Below are 19,509 nucleotides of genomic sequence, written 5' to 3'. Positions count from 1 at the left end.
GGGGAGTGCTACTGGCCTGGTGAGGGTAGAGGCCAGGAATGCTGCTAAACACTCCAATGCGCAGAACAACTGTACCCCCCATAACAAGGAATTTGCCATCTAAAATGGCAGTAGTGCTGAGGTTGAGAAACTTGGCTTTATAGACCCTCATGTCATGAATATCCCTCTATCAGTGAGGCAGAATGGTTGGGGTTGTGGAACAGGGCATGCAGGACCCCCTGGGGGGCTATGCATAGACCATTCCTGTATCATCATCCTGGCAGGGTGGGAGCTGGGGAGGTGATGCTGTTGGAGATGGAAGATGGGGAGAAATGAAGTAGATTAAGGAAAAACTAGAGAGGAACAAAGTCCAGGTACTTGGGAGAATAGAGGAAAGCTTATTCGGATGCCTTTGAACTTGCCACTTGGCTATAAATAACACTTTCATGCTACAGAAATGCAGGATAGCTTGCTTATTTTCAGATATTCCCAATGTAAAAGGTGGTAGATAGTTGCAGTCATGGCCCCGAGTGAGTCATGCCATCCTGTTTACACCTGTCTGCAGTGTGATTTTTGCCATTCCTCTGTTCAAGAGGTGGTGTCTCTTTTCACCCCATGAATCTGGGCTGGCCTTGTCACTTTCCTTGACCTGAAGAATTTGGAGGGAGTGATGTTGTGTGACCTCTGGGGCCACTCAGCTTTGGCTTTCTCCCTCCAGGAACATTTCTACCATGATGCGAGGACTCCCCTCCTGATGAGGAAAAGGCCTAGGCATCCAGTGGCCCAGCCCAGCCCAGCCCCTGCCAAAATTCCAGCTCATTCCATCTCTGTTAGTGAACACAGATGAATCAGTGTATCCACCCAGCCAACCCATAGCATAGTGAGAAACAACAAATCATGGCTATTTTAAGCCACTTCTCTTTGGGGTGGTTTGCTACATAGCAATAGATAACTGGACATTGTGTATGAGTGACTTCGTTTGGATGTTGTTAGAAGTTGTGGATAATATTTTGGTATTAGAATGCATGCGAATGTGCTAAGTTGCTTCAGTTGTGTCCAACTCTGTGCGACCCTGTGGACTGTAGCCCACCAGGCTGCTCTGTCCTTGGGGTTCTCCCGGCAAGAATACTGGAGTGGGTTGCCATGCCCTCCTCCAGGGGATCTTCCCCACCCAGGGACTGAGAGGCGCCTCTCGTGTCTTCTACACTGGCAGGCAGACTCTTTACCACGGGCACCACCTGGGAAGCCCTTGAGTTAGAATATGTGTGTAAATATCAGATCCTAGTTAAAAGAGTTCTTCCTCCTTTGCACTTGCAGCACTTCTCGGAGCTTCTGGATGAGTTTTCCCAGAACGTCTTGGGCCAGCTCCTGAACGACCCTTTCCTCTCAGAGAAGAGCGTGTCGATGGAGGTGGAGCCGTCCCCGACGTCCCCGGCACCCCTCATCCAGGCCGAACACAGCTACTCCCTATGTGAGGAGCCTCGGGCCCAGTCGCCATTCACCCACATCACCGCCAGCGACAGCTTCAATGACGGTAAACCCAGAGCAGGGGAAGCAGCTGGGACCTTGGCATCTTTGACCTTGACCTCCTTGAGGGTGCAAATTGTGTGTTACAGTATCATCAGCACCCCCTTCAGCCACATACCTGCTGTGTGTGGCCTGTGCTTGGGCCCTGGGGAAATGCAAAGAGGCACAGAATGTAGCTCTGCCTGAGACTGTGTGCTCTGGGAATTTGTTAGAACTGAATGGTACTGATTGCTCTCTTTGACCCTGTGGACTGGGCAGCAAAGCTTCCTTTTACACATCAGCCTGCCCTTTCTGGTTGATAATTCCAGTACATCCACCATTTCAAGAGGTCATGCCATGTTTTGTTTTTGTTTTTTTTTTTCCTGAGAAAGAATTTTTATGACCACTCTTCTCCATAAACACTTCTTGGGTATCCTCTTGACCCATTTCCGACATGTTTCCTTAACCCCGTGTATAGGAGATCTTGGCGAACATTCCTAGACTTTCTCGTTGGTTACCCTTTCATGCCCATTATCAAGGCCATTAGCTTGGTATGTGTTGAGAATTTAGTTTTCCTGGTCTTAGAAATGTTCACATGTTTTGACCATTACTCCACAGGCCTTTAATTAGTGTAGACTCTATGAAACTTTTAAAATTGAGTTTTCTATGTTTGTTTTCCTAGAAGTATAACCACCTGTTTTAGTATCTTGAGTAAGTTTTGAAAACTCTATCCTCTAATGCTAGTTTGGCATATGCTGTCTTCTCCCAAGAGGATGGTCCCTAACTTGATGTCCTCTGGCTTGACCTAGATGTCCCCTCTCCTCCTATATGACTGTATGCTAAGTTGCTTCAGATGTGTCCAACTCTGTGTTGACCCCATAGATGGCAGCCCACCAGGCTCCCCCATCCCTGGAATTCTCCAGGCAAGAACACTGGAGTGAGTTGCCATTTCCTTCTCCAGTGCATGAAAGTGGAAAGTGAAAGTGAAAGTAAAGTCGCTCAGTCATGTCTGACTCTACGTGACCCCATGGACTGCAGCCTATAAGACTCCTCTGTCCATGGGATTTTCCAGGCAAGAGTACTGGAGTGGGGTGCCATCGCCTTCTCCAATATGACTGTATACATGACAGCATCTTGTGAAGTGACTACCTAACAGGACAGGATGCCTCCTGCTTCCTTGGGTTAAAGGCACATGCCTGTGTCCACTTCACAAATAGGCCATTAGCTTTGTAGGGGAATCCCGTCTCCAGTTGGGGTTCTTAGATCTATCACATGCTTGCATGTTTTTGCAAGCTCAGTTGTGTCTGACTCTTTCGACCCCCAGGCTGTAACCAGCCAGCCTCCTCTGTCCATTAAATTTTCCCAGCAAGACTACTGGACTAGTCACTATTTCCTCCTCCAGGGGATCTTCCTGAGCCAGGAACTGAACCCACAACTGCTGTATCTACTGCATTAGCAGGCAGATTCTTTACCATTGATCCACCTGGGAATCCCTCTTAGATCTGCTATGCTGTGTGTGTGAAACCCAGGTTTCCCGTATTGCAGGTGGATTCTTTTACCAACTGAGCCATCAGGGAAGCCCAACAATACTGGAGTGGGTAGCCTATCCCTTCTCCAAGGGATCTTCCCAACCCAGGAATCAAACCAGGGTCTCCTGCATTGCAGGCACATTCTTTACCAGTTGAGCTGCCAGGGAAGCTCCTTAGACCTACTGCTGCTGCTGCTGCTAAGTCGCTTCAGTCGTGTCCGACTCTGTGCAACCCCATAGATGGCAGCCCACTAGGCTCCTCTGTCCCTGGGATTCTCCAGGCAAGAATACTGGAGTGAGTTGCCATTTCCTTCTCCAATGCATCAAAGTGAAAAGTGAAAGGGAAGTCGCTCTGACCTCTAAAAGAACCAACTCTGGGATCAGTAAAACATCGTATCTTGGGACAGAGAATGCTGCAGGTTTTTTTCTTTCTCAGGCTTATTCTTCTTTTGATTAGAGGTCTACCCACAAACAGCCCAGGAACTTTGGCCTTCTGTCCTCAGTGAAGGGAGGGTCCCAAATCTGTGGGTGACTTCTTTCCTGACTGGACCCTTTGGAGCCCTAAGTGTATTCTCAGATTTCTCCTGACAAGAGGTTAGGTGCATGATGACCTCATCCTTCGTCTCTGTGGTTTGTCTACTTTCCCTGCTTCGACAAGGGAACAGGGTGAGGGGAAGTCCCCTGGGAGGGAAGGGAGGAAATACAGCTGAAATAATTCGAGGCTGTGGAGTTGTTCTGAGGGTAACACGAGATGATGAGTTTAAAGAACCTGGGGCAGTGCCCACCACATAGCATTTCAGTGAATCAGTGTTTCTTCCTTCTCTCCTCACCTCCCCTTTCTTCCTCTGTTGCTGCAGAGTTGTTATTGTTCGTTTTCCTGATCCCCTTCTTTTCCTCCTGCTTCTCCTCCTTTTAGTCTTTCTTCTCCCCTCCTCTGCTCTCCATCTTTTTTCCCCTTTCAGTTTCTTATTAAATCATTTCCAGGAATGACCTCTGTTCAAATTCAGGGATATGGTCTCTGTTATGACTATATACCCTTCATTTTATTATAACATGGAGGACAACTATAGGGAGTCAGCCTTTTTCTGCATTTTAGCTTAGATAAACTCTTGCAGTCCCTGCCTTAATTCCTTTTTTTTTTTTTTTTAAGTGGACTCTAGCACTAGATGGAAGATTGGACTAAATGACCTTTAAGATTTCTCCCAGTGCTGAGGTTCTGTGTGGGTGTGGTGTCTGTTTAACATTTGTAACTGCCTTTGTATATGGTTTTCCCATACTCTCTCTCTCTCTCTCTCTCTTTTTAATATTCTTTTTGATATGGACTATTTTAAAAGTCTTTATTAAAATGGTTACAATAATGTTTCTGTTTTATGTTTTGGTGTTTTTGGCTGTGAGGCATATGGGATCCTAGTTCTGCAATCAGGGATCAAACCCACATTCCCTACATTGGAAGGTGAAGTCTTAAACACTGGACTACCGGGGAAGACACCACCCATATTCTCTTTACTGGTTTGCCTCTGTTATTCCTATAGCTCCTTTGATGCCTCTATTTCAAGCCCGAATTCCCTTTGTGGAAGTCATTTCTAATACCTCTTGTATAGTTATCTACTGCTGTGTAACAGATCTCCCCAAATTTGTGGCTTAAAATAGTAATAATCATTTATTACCTCTCCTGATTTCTGTGGATCAAGAATTCAGGACTTGCTCACATACGTGGTTCTGGCTGTTGACTGAAAAAAACACACAACTTAAAAGTTGAGAATTATGTTTTATTTGGTGGACTTTCTGAGGACCGAAGCCTGGGATGCAGCTTCTCAGATAGCTCTGAGGTTCTGTTCCAAAGCGGTAAGGGAGAAGCCAGGTTATATAGGAGTTTTTGCAACAAAAACCAGGTAGTCAGAACATCCAAAGATTACTGTTAATTAAAGAAAAACCAGACAAATCAAGTTAGTGAATTTAGCTTTTTTCTCTGTTTTGGGAAGATTTAAGAGTCTGGACTCATTGAAATCATTCCTCTGATATGAACCTTAATTATCTAAGGCCAGTAACTTCTTTCCCATCCTGAGTTCCGTCATGGCTCACTGTGTCCTCAGATGGTGGAAAGTACTGGAGCCCTGTGGGGATTCTTTTATAAGGCGTTCATTTCATTACAGAGGGCTTCACCCTCATGACCTAATTATCTCCCCAAAGCCCCACCTCCTGTGACCATTACTTTGGGCATTAGAATTTCAGCATGTGAATTCTGGGAGGACACAAACATTCAAAGCGTAGCAGAAGGCAAGTTGACATTTTAACTAGGATAGACAGGGAAGGCCTTTCTTTGAAGGTAGCATTTGAGCAAAGATCAGCAGATGAGGAAAAGAACTAGGTGTATGTGTAAGAGGCTTCTAGGCAGAGGGAGTGGCCCTGTGTTAGGGGTGCGAGAACAACACAGCAAACCTCTGTTGTATTCAGTTATCATCTGTGGAGCTAGTCATCCATGCAGCAACCTTGGTTCTAGAATATGCAGACTAGAGCTGGCCTAAACAGTCTGGGCAACTTTCCCCTTCAAATCCGTGTTTGCTGAGCACTTACCATGTGTTCTAGATACTTGTGAGACAATGATAGTAAAATGGTGTGTACTGAGTCACTTCAGTCATGTCCGTCTCTTTGCAACCCTATGGAGCCCGCCTGGCTCCTCTGTCCATGGGATCCTGCAGGCAAGAATTCTGAAGTGGGTTGCCGTTTCCTACTCCAGGGGATCTTTCCCACCCAGGGATCGAATTCACGTCTCTTTGTTTCTCCTGCATTGGCAGGTGAATTCTTTACCACTAGCACCACCTGGGAAACCCAGTAAAACTTAGATTCTTACCTCAAAGTAGCTCATAGGGAAGATACCATGTACCCCAATACTTGATCAGACTGAATATGAGCAGTGTCCTGAGAGGAAACTGTAGTATCTTGGAGGAGAGAGAGCATGCCCAGTGATGATCACAGGAAAAGTTGCAGGAACGAGGCAGAATTTCATGTGAGCCCTTACGTGTTGAGTAGAGTTGAAACGGTGGTGATGGTTGGAGGGAAGCAGATAGTGGACACAGGGCTGGGATACTGATTCTTCTAACACAAGACCCTGCGTGAAATGATTGCCAAGCAGGTTTCCAAAAGTTCAGGATCCCTCCTCTTTCTGATAACACTTTTTTGATTTTTTTTTTTTAGCTTTTTAATGCTTATCAGTATACATGTAGCATAAAGAAACCACCTATACTTATAGTTTAGCGTGGGGAGAAATGATCAATCTTTTTCAGGAAGCTTTCTTATTAGACCAAAGCACACAACATTCAGCTTCCCCATCTGGCCTCTCCTATTTAGAGGTGCTATAGTGCCATACACAAGGAACGTTCCCTGCCATATCAGTCAACAAAAGGTGTTGTGGTCATCAGCCGGACTATGCCCCCTAAGGAGGTTCAGGATGGAAAAAAGCAGGATATTGGCCCTAAATAGTTAATGGTGCATATCAGAGGGATGATTTCAATGAGCCCAAACTCTTGCATCTTCCCATATAAAGAAAAGTGCTGAATTCATTTACTTCAGGTGTCTGGGTTTCTTTAATTCACAGTAATCTTTTGATGTTCTGACTACCTGGTTTTTGTTGCAAAAAATTCCTGTACATCGTCCCTCAGAGCGGTCTGAGAGGCTGTCTTCTGGACCTAAGGCCTCAGAAATCCACCGAATAAAATAGATTTCTCAACTTTTAGGCTCGTTTGTTTTTTTTTTTTTTTTTTTTGGGACCACACTGTAATAGGCTGTGCTGGTAATTTGCTGAGAATAGGTACAGTGGGTCAGATATATTTTGCAAAGAGTTTCTGATCCACAGTTCATCTTAAGTATCAGTTTTCTCTGAGTAAAGGCTTCCTATGCTAGCAAAAATCCTTTTGTATGCAGGGAATAATGAGCGTGAATAGTAACTGTTTGGAGTATGTGTAATCGGAGGTAGGCAGTGTGCATGAAGGAGCTGGGGAACTTGCTGAGGAAAGCATTGTGCAGGTCTTGGCTTCAATTGTTTTTCTGAGTTTTGTGTGGATAGGCAAATGTTTGGGAACAGAACGATTTGATTCATTTGAATCCCAGTTGGCATCTGCCTTAGGGAGGATTAATTCACAAAGATCCCTCTGGAGTCTGTGTTCTGTTAAGCAGATTGCTTTCCTGATCCAGGAGGATGATATTTCTTTAGGAGATGCATAAATAGGCAGCACTTTAAACATTACTGTTTGCATTAAATTTAATATTCTTCAATCATTTGCGCTCTCTAAACAGCCTAAAGCCCGGAACTAGGAATCCTTGTTTCTAGTGATGGTTAGTATTTCATTGTACCTCGCAAAGTCAATGATTCCAATCTTCTTGTCCAGTTTTAAAGATTAAAAGGAATTCTTCTGTAAATGCTTCTGAGCTTGAAACAAAGTGATAAGCTAAACAGTTCAAATGAGACTTTCAGTTTATTAGGATTTTTCTATCTTCCTCCCTTTTCCCTTCTCTCTTTCTCTCTCCTACCATCATCCTTCTTTCTTTCTCCCTTTGTTTTCTCCCTACTAACTTTCTTTTCCCTCTTCCTCCCTCCTTGAACCCTGAGCAACTATATTGGGCAAATGTAGGTGCTCTTGTCCTACATTTTGGTGTTTGTCTATCATGTTATTCAGATGGACGGTGGACCCACCCCTAAAATTGTGTGCAGAATTTGGGGCTGACCATTTGTCAGTTTTTCTGCTGGGGACATTTATAACTTTTTTTTTTTTTTAGATCCTCAACAGAGCCTGTGACCAAAAAAAGGTTGAGAAACACTAGTCTAAGATTACATAGGAGTCTTCTGTCTTCGGGGCTGAATTTGACTGTGGACTCCTCTGAAACACTTGAACTAAAGAACTTCACATGGTTCGGCAACCACAGGAGCCAGTCCTAGGAATGTGGGCTCAGCCTTTTAAACCGCCAGAGAGACATCCTGCTTTCGGCTTGTCCGTTTCTGCCCAGGATTAAGGCTGCTAAGTAGGGTTTTCTGTTCTTTTTTTAAAAAAAGGTGAAGACTTTATAAAGAGATAAGCAGAAGTACCCAAGTAGATTGAGGAATGAAAAGCTTATATTTAAATGACCAAGTCTTGCTCCTTACCAGCTGGAGGGTATCTTCATGAGTTAGTCTATTTTGTTCATGTTCCTTTGTAATTGGGGTGCTAGGTACTTTTTTTTACTTTTGTTCCTTAATTTCTGTCTTCTTCCTAATGAGGAAACCTCTTGCTGGATGAAGGCTGTTCAGAGAGAGCTAGACATGGCCCCTGTCCTCCAAGATGGTATAAGAAACAAGTTAGAAAATATACAAAATGTCAACAGACTCAGAGTAGAATATACTCATCCAGAAGTGGTCTATTGGCCCCAGGCACAAGTCAAGGTAACTTTATTTTGGGTGGAATAAAGAACTGTAACTGTGACTCTTCCAGTTCTACAGACAGTGGGACCAGAACATGAAAAATAATCATCTTCCTTCTGGCTGGCCTGGTTAGGCTTCTAGAGTCAGCAGGGCAAGAAGTGACCAGGTGCACTGGCTTAGTATGGATATCTTAAATTTATGGTGTTGTTTCACAGGTGTCTGTGAAAACAATAGTCTGGGAGCTAAAGATGAACAGATGCCTGATGGAAGGCGGAGACTCAGCAGTTGATGAGAAACAGGGCCTTAGTAAAGTGGAGTGGTGTTTTTTCAGAGACTTGAAGAAGAAAAATGATGGCTGATGATGCCAGAGCAGGGAAGGTGTGCTTAATATAGCAGTCCAGGGAGAAATGGAAAAGTGTATGCCATGCAGGACAAAGAAAAAATGGATTTTGAAAGGATTCGATGAAACCCAGAGCCGGACTACATCGGGTATGCTGAGTAAAGGGTAGAGATGAGTCATGGGTGACTTAGGTTTTCTGTTTGCAGTGGTGAAGACATCTTGATGTTGAAATGTTCCAAGGCCTTGGGACCTGGGAAAGAAAGTCCCAGAGAGATGACAAAGAGCTTTGTTTTCATCACATTTGATTAGAGCTGCTGACAAGAGCATGGGTCTAAGCCGTCTTAGAGGGCGTAGATTCTAGGGTTAAAAAAATTCAGACATATCTGTCATTTACCTACGGGAAGTAGCTGGGTCCCCTGGCAAGGATAAGCTACAGAAAGAACCTGATGTGTTTGGTGTGGACAAGTAGAAGAACAGTCTTCTTTTCAGAGTCTGAAACCTGGACTAGTGATGTACGTTTTTTTGCTCATCATCCATTTGAGATTGCCTTTTATTTTCTTTTTCTAACTAGTATGGAAAATACCCCCTCAACTTTTTAAAAGAGAAATAATGACTTCTTTGTTTGCTTGGTCATTGAAATGTTAGACTAGTATAAGAAAGCAATATTTATAGCTCAATTCACTCACTCAGTTGTGTCTGACTCTTTGGAACCTTATGGATGGCAGCATGCCAGGCTTCCCTGTCCATCACCAACTCCTGGAGCTTGCTTAGACTCAACATCCATTGAGTTGGTGATGCCATCCAACCATCTCATCCTCTGTCATCCCCTTCTGCTCCTGCCTTCAGTTTTTATCAGCATCAGGGTCTGTTCTAATGAGTCAGTTCTTTATCAGGTGGCCAAAGTATTGGAGTTTCAGCTTCAGCATCAGTCCTTGCAATGAATATTCAGGACTGATTTCCTTTAGGATGGACTGGTTGGATCTCCTTGCAGTCCAAGGGACTCTCAAGAGTCTTCTCCAACACCACAATTCAAAAGTATCAGTTCTTCAGCCTTCTTTATGGTCCAACTCTCATGTCCATGCATGACTACTGGAAAAACCATAGCCTTGACTAGACAGACCTTTTGTCAGTAAGGGGATGTCAGTAATGGGGATGACAGTAATGTCTCTACTTTTTAATATGCTGTCTAAGTTGGTCATAGCTTTTTTTCCAAGCAGCAAGTGTCTTAATTTCATGGCTGGAGTCACCATCTGCAGTGATTTTGGAGCCCAAGAAAATAAAATCTGTCACTGTTTCCACTGTTTCCCCATCTATTTGCCATGAAGTGACGGGACCAGATCCCATGATCTTCATTTTCTGAATGTTGAGTTCTAAGCCAGCGTTTTCACTCTCCTCTTTCACTTTTATCAAGAGGCTCTTTAGTTCCTCTTTGCTTTCTGCCATTAGGGTAGTGTCATCTGCATATCTGAAGTTATTGATATTTTTCCTGGCAATCTTGATTACAGCTTGTGCTTCATCTGTCCTGGCATTTTGCATGATGTACTCTGCATATAAGTTAAATAAGCAGAGTGACAATATATAGCCTAGATGTACTCCTTTCCCAATTTGGAACCAGCCTGTTGTTCCATGTCTAGTTCTAACTGTTGCTTCTTGACCTGCATACAGATTTCTCAGGAGACAGGTAAGGTGGTCTGGTATTTCTGTCTCTTTAAGAATTCTCCACAGTTTGTTGTGATCCACAGAGTCAAAGGCTTTGACATGTCAGTAAAGCAGAAATAGATATTTTTTCTGGAACTCTCTTGCTTTTTCTACGGTCCAGCAGATGTTGGCAATTTGATCTCCAGTTCCTCTACCTTTTCTAAATCCAGCTTGAACATCTGGAAGTTCTCGGTTCACATACTGTTGAAGACTCACTTGGAGAATTTTGAGCTTTACTTTGCTAGCATGTGAAATGAGTGCAATTGTGTGGTAGTTTGAACATTCTTTGGCATTGCCTTGCTATCTAGCATTAAACTTGGGAGAGACCCTGATGCTGGGAAAGATTGAGGGCAAGAGGAAAAGGGGTAGACAGAAGATGAGACGGTTGGATGGCATCACTGACTCAATGGACATGAGTCTGAGCGAAATCCAGGAGATGGTGAAGGACAGGAAAACCTGGTGTGCTGTAGTCCATGGGGTCGCAAAGAGTCAGACATGACTGAGCAACTGAAGAACAACAACAAAGCATTAAACTTACTCTGTTTACAAGTAAGAGTCATAATTTTGGTGAAGAAAAGTGTACACATGAGGGTTTTTTTTTTTTTGTATGTGTACACTAAGTAAATCTTTTGAAATCAATCATTTGCTCCACAGATATTTGTTAATGCATACTCTAAACACAGTTTCCTATGGGAGGACCTGAGATACCAAATGCAGACCACAGATAGAACTTAGCAGTTCATCTCTGGGATCAATTTGCTTGAATTAGAATCTGGGTTCTGCTACTTCCTAATGGTGTGATTTTGAGCAAGTGGCTCAACTCTTGTCTTTCTTTCCTGATCTTTAAAATGGAAATAATATTCATAATACTCAACCTTGTACTATTGTTGTAGGGATTAAGTTAATATATATTATACATTTATAACAGTGCCTGGCAATTAGTAAGCACTAAATAAATATTAGCTCTTGTCATTATTGCTTTGCTCTTGTTATTATTGCTTTATGCCAATTGCCACATAATTCAGTACATGATTTACCAACTGACCACAATATTAACAACCAGAATAAGTGAAAGAGATTGTAAACATAGGCACAGAAAGAACACAAAATCAGGAAGGTAAACATGAAGAACGGGGCCTGGCACACAGCTCTCAAAACATTTGAGCTGTTACTGGCTGGTCTTAAATTGGAATACTTCAGCTTAGCAACAGTGGATTAGGAGTCCATATAAATGAAGGTGAGAAGTATAGAAAGAACCTATTATTGCACTTTTTTTAGTGGCTAATTATGGGCTCAAAATAATGTTAATTGAAGAATACTCCCTTTTGGCAGAGATGTTTCATCATTGATCTCTCGCAAAGCAATATCCCACGGGCTGTGGGACTGGTTGGCCTGGGTGTGCGACCCTGGTTGGCCATATATCAGCTAGGGGCCGTATGCCAGCTGGAGGCTGTATATCAGCTGGGTAACGTAGGTTGAGGGGTTTAATCGCTTAGTATCCTTGTGTATAAAATGAGAACAATCATAGTGCTTGCCTTCCAGGGTCACTCTCAGGGTTAAATTAGTTGTTATATATCGAAAGCACTTAGAACAATGTTTAATACGTAGTAAACACTCATAGTTAAGTGTTCACTGTTTTCAACACTTCCCCATACAACTCACACTGGAGGTGATTTCATTGTCCAGGCACTCAGGGTGGGACCTTGGGCAGGCTGGCGTCTACCTTCTGTCTGAATGGTGAGCTCCAGCTTAGTATGACTCTTTGATACATTCACCTGCTTTCCTCCCCTCTCCTGGCCTCCAGAACCCAGCCTTGGAGTTTTCCCTTAAGAGATGTTTACGCCAAAAATCGGTCAAGATTTGCCAATTCTGTTGAAGAAATTCACAGGGCAAATGGTGAAGTATGAAATACTGAAGGATTTAGACGAGGCATACTTATTTAATTCACAAAAATTTCCTTTTTACTTTAGACATATAAATAGCTAATGGGTGCATATGTGTATATCATATAAGTGGTATTGCCCTATGTAATTTCTCTTTTTAAGAGTACAGACATATGATATAGATATATGTATATCTGTGTATGTGCATATATAGATACATATGTATTATTTATATATATATAATGACACACACACATATATATATATATAACATATATATCACATAAAGATACTTTCTACTCTCAATTTAATCTCTTCTTTCCCCCTCCCAGGAATCAGTTTCTAGTCAGTGCAGTTATTTATGGAAGTGATTGAGGACCTGCATTTTGGTGTTGCGTCTATGTTGGCTCTAGTTTGTGGGCTTTTTAGCTGCTGTCTTGATGATCTCAGCATCTAGCCCCAGTGCTCACAGCTGCTCCATTTCGTCCTTGGATGTGAAGGACTGGTCATCATGAGACAGCAGCTTGTTTTTGTTTTCTTGCTGACAGCTAAATGGTGATGCCCAGGAAATCCGCCAGTCGAGTTTGACCTCTGATAGCAAGCTGTTTAAATAAAATTAGAAGATATGTCGGTTGTGCTTCTTACTCTCCACAGTGCACTACTGGCCTTATTGGGTCATGTTTTCCTTCTTTTTTCCTTTTTTTTCTGGCTGTGCTGCATGGCATGTGGGATCTTAGTGTCCTAACCAGGGATTGAACCAATGCCCCCTGCAGTGGAAGATCAGGGTCTTAGCCATTGGCTGGCCAGGAAAGACCCAGGTGATGTTTTCCTCCTGAAAGGAAACTTAAAAAGCGTATAGATACAGTTTAGGGAAAAAACATTTTTTTAATCAAGATCCGAGCTTCAGAAGTTTTGCAAATTGGAGCATGTATAGGGTGTGTACTGACTCTTATTTTTGTAGTTTTATCAATAACTCAGCCATCTAAGTTCTAAGCTATGGTGCTCTGCTGATCTTTTGCCAGTGAAATAAGGCTGTGAAAGTAAGGTTATATGGAAAAAGTGTAACGCGTTTTCTACTGATTCCCTTTTCACTTTATCTTCTGTCATACCTCAGAGGTTATATTTGTCATTTTGTTTTCTCAGATTTATTTCCATTGGCAGACAGAGTACAAGCTAACACCTAGTAGTTCAGAATGAAAGCTCCTTTTTTCTAATTTCAACTGCTGCTGGAATGTTGTTCTCAGCAACTTCTTACTGGCTGACCTTCTTCACCTGAAGCCATTTATTTTATGATTTAACTGGTAGATCAAATCAATCTACAAATATTTATTGATATGGTTTACAGTTGGTGGTTTAGAGGAATTATTATGGGAATATGGTTCAGCTATTGTGTTGCCATAGGTTCTGATGTGATAGATTTAATTTCTTGTATATATTGATACTTTCAGCTGTGTTATATCAGCCAGCTATATTCCTGAAAAACAAACCACTCCTAAACTCATCAGCTTTTTTTCTAAAAAATTTTTATTGGATTATGGTTGTTTTACAATGTTATGTTAGTTTCTACTGTACAACAATTAAATCAGCTATCGGTATACATGTATCTCCTCTTTTTATGGATTTCCTTCCCATTTAGGTCACCACAGAGCACTGTAAACAATCCCTTCCGCTACACAGTTGGTTCTCATTAGTGATTTATTTTATATATTGGTGACTCAGATGGTAAAGAATCCACCTGAAATGCAGGAGACCTCGGTTCAGTCCCTGGGTCAGGAAGATTCCCTGGAGGAGGTCATGGCAACCCACTCCAGTATTCTTGCCTAGAGAATCCCCATGGACAGGGGAGCCTGGCGGGTTGCAAGTCCATGGGGTCACAAAGAGCTGGACAGCACTGAGTGGCTAAATACCCAGCACACACATCAACAGTGTATATATGTCAATCTCCCAAGTCATGGCACTCCTCTTTCTCTTTGGTATCCATACATTTGTTCTCTCCATCTATATCTCTATCTAAACTCATTAGCTTTGACAACAGTCATTTATTATTGTAGTTCACACATTTGTGCCTTGACTGGAGGTTGGCTCATTTTGGCGGGGTTAGGGGCAGTGACTTGTTTTACTGGTTTCAGCTAGATTCACTCGCATGTCTAAGGCTGAGAGTTGGCTGATCTTGGCCAAGCCTATCTGGGGACAACTCTGTTTTATGTGTCTGTCCTCCTGGGGTCGGTAGATTGTCCTAGCACATCCTTCGCACTGTGATGGCAAAGGCACAAACGTGTGAGTTCAGTTGTGCATTTCAAGACTGTACTTGCGTTAGGAAGCGCATATCCTTTCAATCAGAGCAAGTCAGGTTGTCAGTCCCAGGATAGGAATTAGTCCCCAGTGGGAGGATAAAGGCACAAATGAAGAACTGTGGAGCCAATTACGTGATATATAACATATGTTAAGGTGCTCATTGACTCGTATGTTAAGGGACTCTGAATGGGCCCCTTGACCCACTAAGGCTTCTAGTAATTACTGTTTTGAGGTATAAAGTAGAGCAGCCAGAAGCAGGCCATTTCCATGTGCAGTCATCCTGGGATGATAATATTCCCTGTATAGGAAATTTAGAAATAGTATGAAATTGTGGGGAAAAAATTGCTCTTGTTCCGAGTTATTCTCCAGAGATCATTCTGTCACTTTCCTTATTAATAGTGCACACATTTATATCTTTTTTTCTTAATACTCTATCATAAATCTTTGCCTTGTTATTAAAAAGGCTTTAACATGTAACATTTCTGGCTGCATAATATTTCCATTGTATGAGTACACCCTAATTCATTAACCTTGCCCTTCCTTTTTACTGTTTTGATTACTTTCAGTGTCTTGTGCTTATAAATAATGCTGTAGTGAGCATATCTGTGCAGAAATGTTTGTCTATGTTTACTTGTTTCTTTCATGGATCGAGAAACCTGAGTTTTGCCACTTGTTTGCTGTGTGGTCTAGACCTGCCTGTTAGTTTCCTCATCGTAAGATCACATATTGAGCTTGATGGCCTTAAACTTCTTTCTAGTTCAGAAAATATCTTTCAAGGGAGAGTAATAAATTGCTGGTTTGAACTGGAAGCAGGCAGGCAACTCCAGTTGTTTGTCACCAAAAAGCTCAGGAAGCTCCTTTGGGCTTCTTTGGAAGCTTCTTTGGGCTTCTCTCTTGGAAGAGTTCAGGGGAAGTTTTGTTTCATAGTTCGCATGTCGTTTGTCCTTCAGCCTCCATCTCTGATATAACAAAGATTATATTTACATAAAATTTTTTAAAAACAAGAGTGTAGGGCACTGAGCATTAGGATTATAAACTCTTGACGTACTTAATGGATGTGTGCTTTGAGAATGGCTTAGCTTATTGGAAGGACTGACCTGTCTTCATTTTGATTGTAATTTTATGTTTAAATAATTTTATTTATTTGTTTATAGTTGGCTGTACTGGGTCTTCATTTCTGCATGGGCTTTTCTCTAGTTCTGGGTAACTAGCTGGTATAACTCTCTAGTTGAGGTGTGGTGGCTTCTCATTGTGGTGGCTTCTCTTGTTGTGGAGCGTGAGGCTTAAGTAGTTGTGGCTCCCCAGCTCTAGAGCACAGGCTCATCAGTTGTGGCCCACGGGCTTAGTGGCTCTGCGGCGTGTGCAATCTTCCCTGATCAGGGATCGAACCCATGTTTCCTGCACTGGCAGGAGGATTCCTTACCACTGAGCCACCAGGGAAGGTGCGCTTGTAATTTCGTATCTGCTTTTTGTATTTATGTTTGCCTTTTCTTTTGTGCCTTGTGATTTACCTGTCATCACAGGGATCATAACGGCACAACCATGGGGTCTGGCCTTATCTCACCATTTCCTGATAATTGCGTGTGCCCTTTTCCTCAGTGATGCCTCCTTACTGTTCATTTTCATATGTACTGAGGCTGGATTTCATCTTGCTGTCTCTCTTCCAGCCTCTGCTGGGGATTAATATTGCTCACTGTGGACAGGCTGTAAGTGCTGACAGGTGGAGGTATGAACACATCACTCCTGAGTGGAAAAAAGTGTGATCTGTGCTCTGTCTCTCTGGCCACTCCCCACATCGGTCCTGAGCATGTCCTCCTTGCAGCTGACAGAGACTTCTCATTCCGAACTCCTCCTGGGAGTGGTGTTAGAAACTATTTGGGACTTCCCTGGTGGTACAGTGGATATACCCTGCCAATGCAGGGGACACAGGTTCAATCCCTGGCCTGGGAAGATGCTGTACGCTGTGGAGCAACTAAGTCCATGTGCCGCAGCTACTGAGCCTGCGGACCCTAGAGGCTGTGCTCCTCAGCAAGAGAAGCCACCCCAGTGAGAAGCCTTTGCACCACGACTGGAGCGTAGCTCCTGCACACTGCAACTTGAGAAAGCCCACACACAGCAATGAAAACCCAGTGCAGCCAAAAATTAAAAAAAAAAAAAAAGATACTTGGTTTGCCTCCTCATCTAGTTGCCCCCGCTGCCCTCAAGCTGAGCTGGGGTGCCCATCTGGCCAGCAGGACTCTGCACCCAGTACAGTGTGGTCTCCATCCTCTGACCGCCTTCAAGAGGCCTTTTGTTTCCTGCCCCTCCCGCTCGGCCAGGATGTGGTCCCCAGTCCCTTGGGAATGATGGGACTCCTCCACCGCCCCAGAGTGCTCAGCAGCTCCGGAGAACCAGCTCTAAAAGCAAAACATCTTCAACCGACTGAAACCTTGTCCGTCTTTATTTTACCCCAGGAAATATTAATACATTGGGGCTGGAATATTTAATTGAGTCAGTTATAAATTGGATTTGGGGGAAAATCATTTTCTTCGATGCAAGTGAATCTAACCTTCCCCTGAAGGAAGCTGCTTACGAAGTATAACCTTCATCACTGCAAGCTGTAGTTTTTGGCTTCCGTACCCACTCTTCCACTGCCCCTTGATGGTTGAGTGACGTGGTGTTCATGTACCTTTTCATAAGAAAACTTGAACCTGATTCTTGAGTGTGAAATAATTCATAACGTGAATGACTTTGCTGCCCTCTACAATAACAGTTCACAAAGGTGTGAATGTTTATGTACATTTTAATAAAGCAAGGGAGCATATCTTGGCTTTATTTCAGTCTCGTTTTGGTAAACTGGCATCGGGTGAGGAATGCTGACTCTGGGAACCTCTGACTTGTTTTCTCTTGTTCTGCACCTGCTTGCAGCTGCCTTGCTCTCCCCGGCCCTGCCCTTCCCCCTTCTTTTCCAGGGCTGCGCCGAGGTACCTGCTCTCAAGTAACTTGGTGAGAAGTGCAGGGTACCATGCGGGCTCCTGGGAGAATGCTGCTGAGTGATGGAAGTGCTTCTGTCCGATCAGTGCTGTTCCTTCATTGCAATCCCCAGGCCTGTGATCATCATGAAAGCCAGAGGCCAAGACCAGACTCGGCAAGAGGCTGCCCTTCCCTCTGGATTTCATGCATTTCAGCAACATGTTTTACAAACTCTGAAGTTTCTGAGAGGGCTAAGTAAAGTTCTGGAAGTCTAGGGCTGGTGTAAGGCTTCAGTGCAGTTGTAGGAGCAGACTGGGACCAGCATGGGGAGTGAGAAGAAAACAAGAAGCAGATAAGCATCCACTGGGGAGAAGAGCAGAGGCCTTCTAACCATTGTCTCTGGTCCTGTCTCCTGAGACCCTGGTTGCAGTCATTCACTCTCTCCTGCTTGTTTTTATTTTTTAATTGTAGAATTGGACAAAAAGTTTGTTGGGGTTTTTCTGCAAGATGTTATGCAAAAACCCAACGAACATTATGATATTTTTTATTGGAATATAGTTGCTTTACGATGTTGTGTTAGTTTCTGCTGTACAGCAAAGTGAATCAGTCACACGTATACATGTGCCTCCTCTTCCTTGGATTTCCTTTCCATTTAGGTTGGCACAGAGCATTGAGTGGGGTTCCCTGTGCTATACAGTAGATATTAGTTATCTATTAAATACATAGCAGTGTATGTGTGCCAATCCCAATCTCCCGATCCGTCCTCTCCTTCCTTCATATTTTTAGATGTACTTATTTATTTATGAATAGATAATAGGTTCATTTGGCTTGAAAACCAAAAAGTATAAAACACTACACACTGGAATTGTCCATCCTATCCTATTCCCCATCCACCCAGTCTCTTCCCACTGTGCCCAGGGAGCTTAGTTTCTTTGTTTCATATGCATGCTTTCAGAGTTGCCTTAGGCGTCCTTACACTCAAGTGAATGAAAGCATAGATTCTTGTTCTGACATTCATTTGTTCATCCATTGATCTCCTCTCTCATGTTCTCATTTTATGTCTTTTAATTCTACTCAGTAATTTTTTAAATTAATTATTAATTTATCATAGTTTTGGTTGTGCTGGGTCTTTGCTGCTGTGTGTGGGCTTTCTCTAGTTGGGGAGCACAGAGGCTACTCTCTAGCTGCAGTGTGAGGGCTTCTCACTGTGGCGTCTTCTCTTGTGGAGCACAGGCTCCAGGCACACGGGCTTCAGCGATTGCACCATATGGGCTCAGCAGTAGAGGTTCTCGGGCTCTAGACCACAGGCTCAAGTAGTTGTGGCTCAGGGGCCTAGTTGCCCCAAGGCACGTGGGATCTTCCCAGACCAGGGATCAAACCCGTGTCCCCTGCATCGGCAGGTTGATTCTTATCCCCTGTAGCACCAGAGAACTCCCTCAATAATTCTTTGTTGGAGTTTTTTTTGAGGAGAAAGGTCAGTGGTCACTTGTTTTACTTATACCTGATGCCCTGAGCAGATTTCACAGTGTGCTTGTTTTTTTCCCATAGATGAAGTGGAGAGTGAGAAATGGTACCTGTCTCCAGACTTTCCACCAACAACCATCAAGACAGAGCCCATCACGGACGAGCCACCCTCGGGACTTGTCCCCTCTGTCACGCTGACCATCACCGCAATCTCCACCCCGTTTGAAAAGGAGGAAAACCCTCTGGAAATGAACACTGGGGTAAAGTCACTTTTCTTCCATAAAAACAGATTGGATTGAGAGATAACAGATCCTCATTCTCCAAAAAGGCATTTAATCTTTTTGGAGCCAGTGGCTGTATATGTTTAAGGATATGTAAATATATATATATATATATATATATAGTTATATAGTTATATAGTATATATAGTTATATAGTATATATAGTGTATATATATATATGTAGTATATAT

At 43.1% G+C, this 19,509-nt stretch overlaps 1 protein-coding gene across 1 annotated transcript in view; it reads left to right on the top strand.

The window, feature by feature from the left end:
* CREB3L2 (cAMP responsive element binding protein 3 like 2) overlaps positions 1 to 19,509 on the top strand; it is a 129,551-nt gene that overhangs the window by 74,071 nt on the left and 35,971 nt on the right. Inside the window, exons 2-3 of the mRNA XM_027968851.3 lie at positions 1,297 to 1,513; positions 19,122 to 19,297. Coding sequence (XP_027824652.1) covers positions 1,297 to 1,513; positions 19,122 to 19,297 — 393 coding nt within the window. The remainder of the gene's footprint in view (positions 1 to 1,296; positions 1,514 to 19,121; positions 19,298 to 19,509) is intronic.

Source organism: Ovis aries, chromosome 4 (genome assembly GCF_016772045.2).
Source record: "Ovis aries strain OAR_USU_Benz2616 breed Rambouillet chromosome 4, ARS-UI_Ramb_v3.0, whole genome shotgun sequence".
Classification (NCBI taxonomy): domain Eukaryota; kingdom Metazoa; phylum Chordata; class Mammalia; order Artiodactyla; family Bovidae; genus Ovis; species Ovis aries.
The sequence above is the reverse complement of the archived record's forward strand: the minus strand, read 5'-3'. Positions and strand labels throughout refer to the sequence as shown.